This window comes from Vidua macroura, chromosome 12 (assembly GCF_024509145.1).
Source record: "Vidua macroura isolate BioBank_ID:100142 chromosome 12, ASM2450914v1, whole genome shotgun sequence".
In the NCBI taxonomy this organism is placed as follows: Eukaryota; Metazoa; Chordata; class Aves; order Passeriformes; family Viduidae; genus Vidua; species Vidua macroura.
The window spans coordinates 8,092,583-8,104,781 of NC_071582.1; the positions used below are offsets into that span (position 1 = coordinate 8,092,583).

General features: G+C 43.1%; 1 protein-coding gene across 1 annotated transcript in view; it reads left to right on the forward strand.

Annotated features, from left to right (window-relative positions):
- The first annotated feature begins 5,445 nt into the window (after positions 1-5,445).
- Positions 5,446-12,199, forward strand: part of MYO1E (myosin IE) — a 76,951-nt gene continuing 70,197 nt past the window's right edge. Inside the window, 2 exon segments of the mRNA XM_053988403.1 lie at positions 5,446-5,743; positions 5,746-5,757. Coding sequence (XP_053844378.1) covers positions 5,465-5,743; positions 5,746-5,757 — 291 coding nt within the window. The 5' untranslated portion in view covers positions 5,446-5,464.

Below are 12,199 nucleotides of genomic sequence, written 5' to 3' on the forward strand. Positions count from 1 at the left end.
GAAAACCTCCAAGGATAGAGACTGTCCAGCTTTGGTGGACAGCCTGTTCTCATGCTTGTTGGCTGCTGAGGAAAGAACATTTTCTTTATACCTAGTCTGAACCTCTCCTGTTTACATTTCTATTGTTGTCTTCCCACCAGGCACCACTATGAAGAGTCTGAATTTGTCATCTGGATGACTTCATCATAGATACTGGAGGGCCCCGCCAGGTCCTCCAAAGTCTGCTTTCATCAGGCTGAGCAAGCCCTGCATCCTCAGGGATCCAGCTTCCAACCATCTCACTGGCCTCTGCTGACCTTGCTCTAGTTTCCTGATGTACACAGCTGTATTCCCTGACCTGGCAAACATCTAGACTAACTTCATGGCTCTGTGTAGATTTTGTGCACCTTGTCTAGAGGTTTTTCCTTGCTGAAGGACTGCCCAGTGTTTTCTTGAGTATGTACGTCTGCAGAGTAGGGCTTGAAAGCAAATTGTTAGTTAAAGCAAATCAACTGAAGTTATTTTAATTTAAAAACAAAACATTTGTACCTCCTACTGCAGTCTAGAAAATAACATTAAAATGTACCCATGCTCAGCTCTCGGCCTGCTTTCTCCCTCTGGCCCTTCTCTGGCAACAATGGAGGCCAAGAGAGAGGGACAGGGCATGCAAATTCTTGTCTGTTCTTACACTCTTTCCAAGGCATCCACACCACCAGGATTTGAGGTGAATGGTCTTTGGTTTGACCCATACTGATGATCTTTTCATCTTGTGTTATTAGAGACCATTGTTTTTTGAACTTGTATCACTTTCTTGATGTTTTTAACTAAAGCAGTACTAAACTATTGTATTTTATATCATTACATCTTCAGTGTAATTAATATGGAACATAGAGATTTATTTTCTTAAAAGGAAAGTTCATATCACAATCTTTTTATCAAGGCACAACATCAAGAATATTAATTTATTCTGGAGTCTTCAATTGTCTCGCTCATTAATTGAGCCCCACTTATACAATCACAGAAGTACAGAACAGAGCAATTTAGGCTGGAAGGGATCTCAGAGGGAATATAGTCCAACTCCCTGCTCAGAGCAAGGCTAATTTTGATGCTGGATCAGGTTGCCCATCATAGCATAAAGTTTTCATCTTAAAAGCTTGTGTAATGTTGCAAAAAATCTCCCTCTGTGGTGAAAAAAAAAAAAATCCTTGTAATTTTGTTGTTGTGAACGTACATGGCTTAGCTGAATTCAATCACAGGAACACAGGAGGCAGAACTCCTCGGTTACCAAGTCTTTGTGGATTTCTTCCAGGTTTATACCAGCCTTGCAAATAACAGCATTATTCATATGTTTTGGTTTGCAGTTGGAGAAAAAATTCAACTCCCTGAATTCTAAGTATCTCTTACATCTGAGGCTTCTCTTAATCAGATCCAGAGTGGAAGAGACACGTGCTATTTTTCCTCCAAAAGCCTCAAACCAAGCAGTGGATGTAAAAAGGCTGGTGACTTTGTTGCTGTACTTTTTATTCCAGTGGTACTTTGGATGGACACGTTGAACACGTTAAGGACATGTTTTCTGAACAGGAAAATGCTGCTCTCATTTGAGGCCAACAACAGAGAGGAAAGAAGAAATTTTATTAGGCACAGAGAGTTAAATGAAAACAGCATACTCTTTTCCAACCTGTCCTAATCACTGATTTCGTCACATTTTAAGTCATAAAATTCTGCCTTTGTTTTATACATACTATTTTGTTTCTCCCTTCCTATATTTCACAAGAAGAAATTGCTGAATCAATTTTTTATTTCCTGTAAGTAGAATTCTACATGCTCCAAGTGTAACTGAAGGCAGAGTGTAACCATCTGCATTTTAGAAGAAAATGTTACAATTCAAAAGTGTCTTTAATCTTTGGAAGGCAAATACAGGGAAAAAATACACTAAATTTTCAACGTTTTCTTAATCTAATATAATTTGTTTTTCTATTACACAAGTCCTTCATCTTTGTACGGAATACCAGATTATGTGGTTTTCTAACCAAAAGAATGATGTGTTGTTAAGGGTATTAAGCCTTATTTTAATAGCTTTCAAGCATTAATTAAATTATTAATTAAATTATTCTGGTCCACAAGACAAATATGTGACTTACAAAACTTTTTTCAATTATAGTCTTTAAGTAAGAGAAAAGCACTAATGCCTTTTTTCCCCTTTGCTGTCATTTTTAGCCAGTTAAAAAGCAGTCAGAGCAGTGCTTATTTCATTACAATTTCTAATTTTTTCCAGACTCACTGACTTCTCATAAGAGTTATTTCTTTCTGAAGCCACAATAATGTTTTTAGAATGGAGAGCAAGGAAAAGCTTTATTCTGTGGCTTTTCCAGAGATAAAGACCTTGCTCTTTTTTTCAGTCAGTTTATTCTTTGCACAGTTTAGCACCAGGCTGATCCCTGTTTGGTGCTGGCACAGTGTTGCTTAGGCAGTGGGTAGGTGGAAAGGCACGTGTGAGTTGCCAGCTGCACCATGTAGTCACTTCAGTGAGTGCTGAGCCTGGACTGACCCCTGCAAACCCCAAATGCTAAGCTAATAAACCTCCTGAAGCACTGAAGTAAAGCTTGTCCTTAAATATTTCCCCAAAGCTTAGCACTAGTGATCAGTATCAGGAGAATCAAGCAATGCAACTGTTTGCAGCTAGAAAATATCCTCAAAATAATTCTCGATGTTAGCACTTGTGTGCATGAGCTGTAGGTGTTACTAACCAGACAGACTGTCAGACAATACACATGCTGAAAAAAACTGATGGGAGTTCTTGATACAGGGAATTTTTCTTAAATCTTTTCAAGTTAGGTCTTTGAAAGGTATCCTGTCCATACTAATGTTTTGATAGAAATGTCACCACTTCTAAGTGTTGTGCATCATTTAAAAGTACAGGGCTTCCTCTGTAGGCACACAGTTTGTGATAATTGGGAGTGGGGCTGCAGCCCAGCCTCATCCCCAGTGGGTTCAGCTGTGAGAAGCAGGTGAGCAGCACTGACAGCAATGAGCCATGGAGTGCCCAGGGGCACTGACCAGCCACCAAAGGGAACAGAGGGCACACAGGTGCAATGCATCAACAGGAGGGGTAGGAAAGGTTGGGCTAAAGAACAAGAAAGAACAGCTGCTTGCAGCTTTCTGAGGTGACATTACTCTGTCTGGGCAGATGCCTGAAGCCTTCTGCTATAGTATGGTGTTACTCTGTATGGGGGACTGCTTAAAGCCTGCTGAAACTGTATGGGGATACTCTGTGTATTGTGGCTGTCTCTGTGGCATGTGCCGTGACATTCCTCTTTACTCTGCTAGAACTCCTCAATATGAAAATGTGGGTTCTGCCTTTGTTAGGGATGAATTGTACATTCTTGGCTGGAGGAGCCCAGCCATGCAGACCATTCAGGCACACCACCACTGACATTCAAGGGGAAATGCTTTCTCCTGCTTCTGAGCAAGGATGTTAAATAAGGATCATTCAGCTAATACAGGCAGCTTGGGAATTAGATGTTTATCATTAAAATAAGCAGAATGTTTAAAAGCATGAAAAGAGTTTATTGTGAACTAGACTGTGCTTGGTCTACCCAGTACTTAGCAAACGTTCATGCAGATGCATAGCACCAATTCTTTCAGCTCTGGAAATCTTGTTCAAAGTCATCTTGTAGTCCATGTAGAGTAGATGGACCCAGTAGCACACATTCATTTCGGTGAACTCAGGACCAGTTTCTTGATTAGCTGGCCAGTGTGGATGTACTTTTTAACTATTCTTCCACAACCTTGCTTCTTATCATTCATGACTTGTCATAAAGATGCTTCTATGTATGTAAACACATATATGTGTCTTAAGAAAATTAACCCCGGTACATTAAACAGACCCAAATCCAAAGCAAATAGAAAAACCTACAAAACCTGTATTGATTTTCTGTCTTCTGTTGGCCCAATATACATACACTCTCTGGACTCTTGCAGGACTGTTTTAACTGCTTTTTATCAGCCTCATAATTTTATGTAACACTTCCATGTTTGAATTAAATACTAGGCAAATTATTTTTGTTCTATTTCCATAAAACTGTTGTACTCGCCTTCTGTAGAGAATCAAAGTGCAAAACTTATCTCCTGTGAAGTTCTGTGCACTATTAGCACTATCAGATATATTTTTGCTTTAATAGCTGTTGCAGGTCATATTTGCCACCCAGCTATTTTCTCAATGAAAATATTACCTACCTCTCCTATCAATATCAGCCAACATCCAAGCAATCCACTATGGAAATCCCAAGCTTCACATGATCAGTAATTATATAGTGCAAGGCCAGCTGAGCTGAGAAGTGTTTTGTTTATTCTTCAAAACCAAGGATGAAACACGCCCAAAGGATGGTTGTGTTTTATCCAAACCACCAAAGTCTGTGGGACATGAGAGGGGGTATGCAAATAATTGAAGTTTTGTCCTATTTCTGTGTTGTGCACATCAGGGTGGTTTGAGTTTGTAACACTTGATCAGCCATGTGTTTAATGTCTGCACCCCATCACGCCTGTCCCACAGTCAGAGCCGTGAGGACAAAGCCACGTGCTGAACAGCACTGTCCTTCCTCTGCACTGGCAGATCTGGCTGCACAACCAGCACCTGGCTTGGAGCAGCCAGAGCAGTGTTCTCCTCCAAAAAGCCACAAGTGAATCCGCTTGTGCCTAATCTCTAAATTAGTGTGGACATGAGTCTTTATTTTGTTCATAAAAACAATGAAAATTGAATACATATATTGTGAATAAACTATTCCCTATTTTTCCAATAACTGCCCTTCTTTTTAATCAGATATAAACTAAATCCCAGTACAATCTATTGATGAAACCCAGGATCTTTACCCATTATGAGTGGTTTTCAAAGTGGTTTGGAAGCAGTATCAACATATGACTCGGAGTCTGGCTGTTGTTATGATTGTTCCATGATGTTGTTTCCATTTTATTTATATTCTTGCTTAGAAGTAGCGTTAGAAACCCATTTAGAGCAAACAGCAGGGCTTCAAGCCTGAGGTGAATCGTTTAACAGGACTACAGAAGTCACCTTCGGGCGGGTTTATTGGTTTGATCGCTTAGAAAGCGCAGTCCCTGGAAGTTGTACTGGTTCTGTTCTGGTCAGAAAGAGCAACGTGGAGCAGATGCCGGCTGCCTGCAGGCACCTGGGTTGTTTCGCGTCTCTGAGATGCCTGTAAGAATTGTTTCAGCATCCACCCTGTGACAAGATGCATCGTACGTTCCAGTGTTTCCAGGGATTAGCAGCACCTCAGTTCTGTGGGTACGCGGGAGGAGGGCAGCGCACGCAGCACACTTGCGGGAGTCCGGGCGCCCCCGCCGGCTTAAGGCGTGTCAGCGCTGTGCGGCGAGTGCCGCTCCCGGTGCTGCTCCCGGGGCGCTCCGGGACCGGCGGGCCCTGGGCCGGAGCGCGCGAACCCCGCGGATTCCCTGAGGATTCCCTCAGGGAATGACGTCCCTGCGCGCGGCCATTGGCTGCGCCGCGGCGAGTTCTCCATTTATGGACACAACGCCCGCGCGGGGCAGCCCCGGTCCCTCAGTCCCTGCACCGAGCCGCCCGGCCCCGGCCCCGGCCCCTGCACCGCGCCGTTCGCCCGCTCCGGCCCCGCCCGCCGGGAGCTGCGCGCGCGGGGAGGGCGGAGCCGCTGGCCCCTCCTCTCCCCTCCGCCGGTTCCCTTCGTCCCGGGGCGCCGGCGTGTCTGGGCAGAGCCGCGGGCAGCGGAGCGCCGAGGAGCAGCGATGGTGAGCGGAGAGCTCGGCAGGGGGCCGAGCGGGGCGGGGGCCCGCGGGGCGGCGGCGGGAGCGCGGCTGTCGCGTCTCCTCGCGCGGTGCCGGGAAGGGGCCGCGGCAGCGCTCCGTGTCCCGCTCCTGGCCAGGGAGCGGTTGTGTAACAGCGCCGGCCTGTGGGAAGCCGGGCCATGCCAGGCACTTGCCGAGGGCCGGCGGTTGCCGGCCCTGAGGACCCGGGTCGGTGCCTCCAGTCTCGTCCCGAACCCGCCCATCCCATCGCGGGGCGCGGGCAGGGCCGGCGCCGCCTGTGGAGCACGAGCCGCGTGTGCCTCCCTCTCCCGCCGCTTGGCTTCTGAAGAGGTTTTGGATGTCCTCGGGTAGGAGGAATCCCGCGTCGGGGGGACGCCAGGGCGTAGTACAACAGGTGACGCCTCTGGTTCAGGGGGCGCTGGCGGAGGGGTCTCGGCGGGCAGAGGCGCTGCCGCCGTGCCGAGTGCCGCAGTCGCTCCGGTGCCCTGTCCGGCGGCGGGAGCGCTCAGGTGCGCTGCAGAGGCGGCTCCCGAGCCCGGGAGCTGGGCCCCGCCACTGCTGGGGCTGTGCGCTGCCGGTTGTCACGAGGGGACGCGATGTCAGGAAAACACCTTTAGTGCTGGACTGAGGGAAAATTGAGGTTCGGTAGGTGAACCTGCTTTGTCTTCAATAACTGCTTCCTGATGATTGATGATAAGTTTCATCCTGAAGTAATCCAAATAACGATTTTGTCTACCTGTTACACAAGAACTAACAAATAGTGAAGAATCCTATGTGGTAATAAACGAGGCTAAAATCCATAACTTCTAAACAAGTAGTTTACTTAAAACTGTTCTGAAGCAGAGTACTAAAGGTCTGAGTGTTAAGATACTTGAAAAACTTTTGCAGTATTTTTGCTAAAGCTTAACTAAGGTTACTATTTAAAGACTGACCAGACTAATTCTCGTGTATTCAGAGCTTCACTCCCAATACCTTTTCAAGGATGCCTTTCTTATTGCCATTGCCTCTGCTTTGACTTCCTGAGGCAAGTAAAGGTGTACCTGATTACTTCTGTGTGGAGCAAAAGCTTTGCTTTAAAGAAAGCATTGCAGAAGTTAGGAAGTTAAAACTTCTCTTTAAGTCAGGGATAATGATACCAACTAGCTCTTATAAACCTGTTTTTGGTAAGGAGCTTTGAATAAGATAGGTGCTTGTGTTCCCTGGGGGTTGATTGTTTTGCCAGGTGATTCAGATCAACTCGTTAGCCTTAATCTTTGCTCAAGTACCTGCTGTGTCACAGACACCTGTGGCACATATGGCCTCGTTGGCAGAGGCTGGGTCATTGCTTAGACTGCCCACATGTTAAATGAGGTTGGAAATCTTTGTTGCAGGTGCTTCAGATATGTCTGCCTGTTACCAGTAGTACTTCGAGATCAGTCTATTAGTTGATCTGCTGTAGGGTCCGTTCATTCCTTTTTAATGAAAAGTTTTAATCAAAGTAGTTTCTGTAAATACATATAACTAACTGGCATCATACTCTGTGAGATTTACTTTATCAAAATAAGATAATTAATTTCTTCCACAAGATACAATTCTTAGGGATGTATTCAGACACTTACTCCCCAGCTTTTAATTTGATACTGAAGTAGTTTTTCATTGTGATATCTCAAAATAATAAGAATTGCATTTTTAGATTACTGGTAAGCCATTATTACAACAAAACCAGAAAATAATGTTTTTGAAAGTGCTGCTTTTTCAAATAATTTTGCCCAAACCATTGTTTGATAAGTCATTAGAAGGTAGTATTTTGTAACTTAGTTGGCAGAAGGATTGCCTGGCAGGACGTAAAATGACTGCTGATGAACATGAATCATGCTACTAATGTCCTGAAACTTTATACTTATCCTCTGTGCTGTATTAAAAACTCACATTATTCCCCTTATTTTTGTCTTAACAGTTTTGAGGTCTGGAGGGTGAAAGAAGCTGAATGTTACAAGTGTTTTGAGTTTTCTGCTATATCTTCTTCACTGTAGACCTCAGAGTGACCCTTTCCTGTTCTGACAGGGTCCCCAGTGCAGGGTGCTGAGTTGCCACTGACACCAGGTGCTGTTGGTGCTTCTGGGGCCATCTGACTGTGCAGAGCAGATCCCGGTGTCACTGCTCTGTCACTGCTCTGTCCCTGGTGCCTCCGCCAGTCCCTGCCGTGGTGCACTGCCCCGCCCAGCTCAGCTGGCACACTGCAAAGCTCTCTGCACTTAGCAACATGTCTCCTCCTTTTGGCTGGCTTATTTTTAATCCAGATCGATATCTATGTCAAGTTAACAGGATGGTTTCAGGAGGAGATCTGCAAACATGGAATGGGTGAGGTGTTTCATGGGTTTACATGGCAGTACAAGGTGGGAATGAGCAACAGCGGGGCAAAACTGACAAGACTAAGGAACATCTGGCGGCTTGAAATTTTTCTCTTTAATACATCCATTTTGTTAGCTTTGTGTTTCAATGTTTTAAATTCAAAATAAAAAATCCTAAAAGCCTCTAACAGCTTAGCTGAAGTTTTTAAGTCTTCAAAACTACATATTATGTCAGTGCCAAGTAGTCCCACTCCAGTGAAGGACTCTATCCAAAATATTCAGGAAGCCTCATGGTGAAACTAAGCTGGAACTTGTGTGAAAGGGAAGCATGTGGTCAGATGAACTTTATGCTGTTATACTGTGAGTTAGAACCTTCATGTCATGGGGTAGTTCATGGAGATGCATTGAAGGCTCTGGAATTGGATAGAGAATCTGTACCACATTACAAAAATTATCCTGGACCTTTCATTTAAAGTAGCTCTTTAGTCTTCAGGGAAAGATTGTTCCCCTGAGTACTGTTAGTAGCTTTGACTCTTCTAAAGATAAAACTTTGAATGTCAATCAGCAAGTATTTTCTAAGGCATAAACTGATACTATATTTAGAACATAAACCAACCACAAAAATCAAATAAATACTCCAACAGCAACCCATCAGTGATCAACTTTGCCTGCTTTTGCATAATCTCTGTTTCAGAGTAGTTCTGCTGAGGTTTTGTACCAATTTGTTAGGCAGAGAAGGGAAAGCTCCCAAGAGAAAACAGGATGAGCAGTATCTGGATTTGGTCACAAGTTGTTGAGCAAGCCAGGGTTGTCTAATATGTGTGATGGAAACTGGGACCTTATACTACGTTAAATCTATTTTTTTTTCTGCAGGGAAGTGAAGGGTGCTTTTCTGTCTGTTGCTGCAGACAGTAGCCTAAGCTCAAACCTTTCTTTCTGCCAAATGTGGAATACTAGGGAGGGTAACAGCATGTGCTTTGCGTTATGTCTAGAGGTGCATTAATGGAAAATCTTCCAGCTATATGATATTTCTTTCTGGCTTATATATAAAATATACTAAAACACAGTAGTACTTAGTGTGTTTTGTTTAGGCTTGTGTGCGTGCATGTTTTTGTTTCTCGTTTAGACCTCTAGAATGATTATGGATATACTGTGTATGTTAGAGCACTTTTTCAGAAGACACTAATGTATGCAGAATGTTATTCAAATACAACTTTTGCAGCTGAAAACTGAACCTGTGATTGTGTATGTATGTCTTAAGTAATTTTCTCATCATCTCTTTTGCCTTCCAGGTATGGGTTTTTTTTCTGTTCTACATACATAACTAATTTAGTGTGAAGGAAGTGGGGTGGCAATGCTATTAGTAGTTTAAACAAATTATTTGCAGCCACTTTTTCTTAACTTAAAGGAATAACATTCACCAGTCTCACTCCTTGTTCTTAAGGCATTGCTGCACATGTGGTATGGATGAAATTAAAACGAGTTTTGTCATGGTTAGCATATGGAATGTTAAACTTTTACGAGTTTTTAGTAGAATCTTAGTAATGTTCCCATCTTAACATGGAAAGTATTTTACCTTGCTTGAAACACTAAGAAGTTGTACATCTCTTTACAGAACTGTTATTATCCCCTTTTGTAATAATTTAAATTAATTTGACTATATAAATACCAGTATATTCTCTTCTCAGTTGTAGGAGTTAGTCTAAAAGTTAATCTGAAAGTTGTAGGCGTTAGTCTAAAAGTCATTGATAAATGGTCATGCATTTAATGGTCATGCTCTATCCAATGTATATTAAAAAGAATAAGGTTTTGGTCCTCCTAATTTCAGCATAAGGAATATGAAATTCTTGCATGCTTGGATTTGTATTCTAATATAGTATGCATGTATAGATGAATGATACTAATGTATAGAACATGTAAATAAACATCTTCAGAGACCCAGAAGAATCCTTTGCCTAACTTAGTTGCTGCATTTTGTGATGAGGAAGGGAGCAAAAAGATAGGTGGTTTTTCCTCCTGGGCTCCCAGTCTTACTTTGCCAGGCTAACCCTGGGAGTGAGTTTCCTGTAGTCACCTGAAGAGTTCTGACACAGATCATTGTCGTTCTGCCGATGCAGGCCAGCCTTGGACTGACCTGCATGTTGTCAGGCTTTTGCTTACCCTTTGGTTCTGGTTATTGCCACAATAAATGGCTTATAAATGACAAATTCCTCTGCTTTCCTTTTCAGTTTCGTAAAGCACTCTTGTAATACAATCCTTCAGTCTGCTTTTTTTAGGAAGCTGCACTCCAGATCTAGGTGGTGTGTGGCTACTGAAAGGCATTAAGAACTGTGTTAGAAAGGGATTTTGCACCTAATTAACAAGGGTTTTGTTCTGCGAGTTAAGCATGCTGGACTAGAAGCGGTAAAATTGAAGCAGTTTTTGGAACTGGGATTGGGAAAATATTTCAGTTCCTCTGCAAGCACAGAAATCTAGGCATAGGCTTTGGTAAGAAAGGGTTGGCTTGCACTACTGGTAGCTCTTTGAATTAAGCCATTTTGTACTATCTAAACTCTCACCATGAATATGAGCAGGAAAGTTTACCTCAGCACAAAAGGCTAACTAAACCTTTCAGGGAAGATCATATAAAGGTTCTCTCATGTATTTTCTCATGTGTTGGAGGCCATCCACTTCTTCACTACCTGTGGTCTGCCAAGAAGCTTTTCTGGTTGATGCTGGTCAAAATGACCAGCATTGTTTTCACCTCTGAAGTGGATTTTTGTACTGCCTTTGTATGGGGAAGTATTCCAGGTGTATGGGGTGACCTTGGAACTGCTGTAGTCAGAGGACTCTGGATAGCTATAGTGTGTTGTTTGGCTTTTATAATTTCTACTATGGCTGTAAAAATATTTGTAAATATCAGAGAAATATGGCAGGAAGTAAACAAGAATTTTCTCCCTTCGGATGAGAACTGAGAGCTATCTCTGAGGCCTTGCTCAGACGTTCACCTCAGCCTCCCGTGGCACTCCTGGGGCAGCTTGTGTGAGGAGCTGTAATTTAGTCAGACCTTCCTGGGCTCCCTTCAGTCTTTCCCATCTCCTACTCCCTTCCCCACATTCCTGAGATGCCAGTTACTGTCCTGCCCAGGAAGTACATTGTCATTCCTCTCCTGACTCATCCTCATCTTCTAGCTTTCCTATCCTCCACCTACTGCTTTCCTCCCTCACTTCTACAAAACTGTGACTACCCCCTGGGGATGCCAGGTGTGCAGTCAAGTCCTGGCAGTGCATGGGATCTGTTCTCTCTGCTTGACTGAGTCATTGCTGTGATCAGAGAAGGTGTCTTGGACTACAGCTTTTCCACACACTGAACCTCACATTTGTTTTCTGCCTCTTCTGTAAAATATGCTTCGTATAAATGTATAAATAGCTTTGGGGCTTGATGGTGTCCTCTACACAAGTGAGTACATCTAAACCCAAGATTCCATAATGTAAACAGCCTAGGAAGAAGGGTGGTCAAGGTTTTTTTCCAAAGACACAGCAGCATTTAATTGATACTAAAACCACTCATGGATTGGGTTCATAAATTATAAAGTGTAATTTTTACAAAAGTCTGAATTTAATTTTTTTAGTTGAAACTGAAAATACTTTTTAAACAAAACAAATGTGAGCTGACAAGGAAAGCAGTGTTGGCAATTGGAGCATGAGTCAGAGCTATCAGAAGTGATGCCTTTTGGGAAGCCTACTTACAAGGTGCTTTTAAAGTACAAAGGCTTATCTATTAACGTAACTTGCTAAATGTGAAGTTGAAAGTTAAAGCCAGATATTAACAGATCTTGAGTATACTTCGTGACCAACACTGTCCTGTAAGTGTCAAAAGGATTATAAAATAGGTCTGGTGCTCTGCTCTCCTGTCGTGTGTGTGATTTTTCAGCTGCCAGAAGTGTCTGGTGAAAGCCACTTCTGGCTTTCAGGGGATCAGTGCAATGGCTTTGGGATGGAGTGATGACAGATGTTTTTCTCTAGACTCCTTCAAAAAAAGGGGACATAAATAGTTTATGCAAAAACATGTGCTTCTAGAAGCTATTTTCATGCCTTTTTCAGCAATCTGAAGTC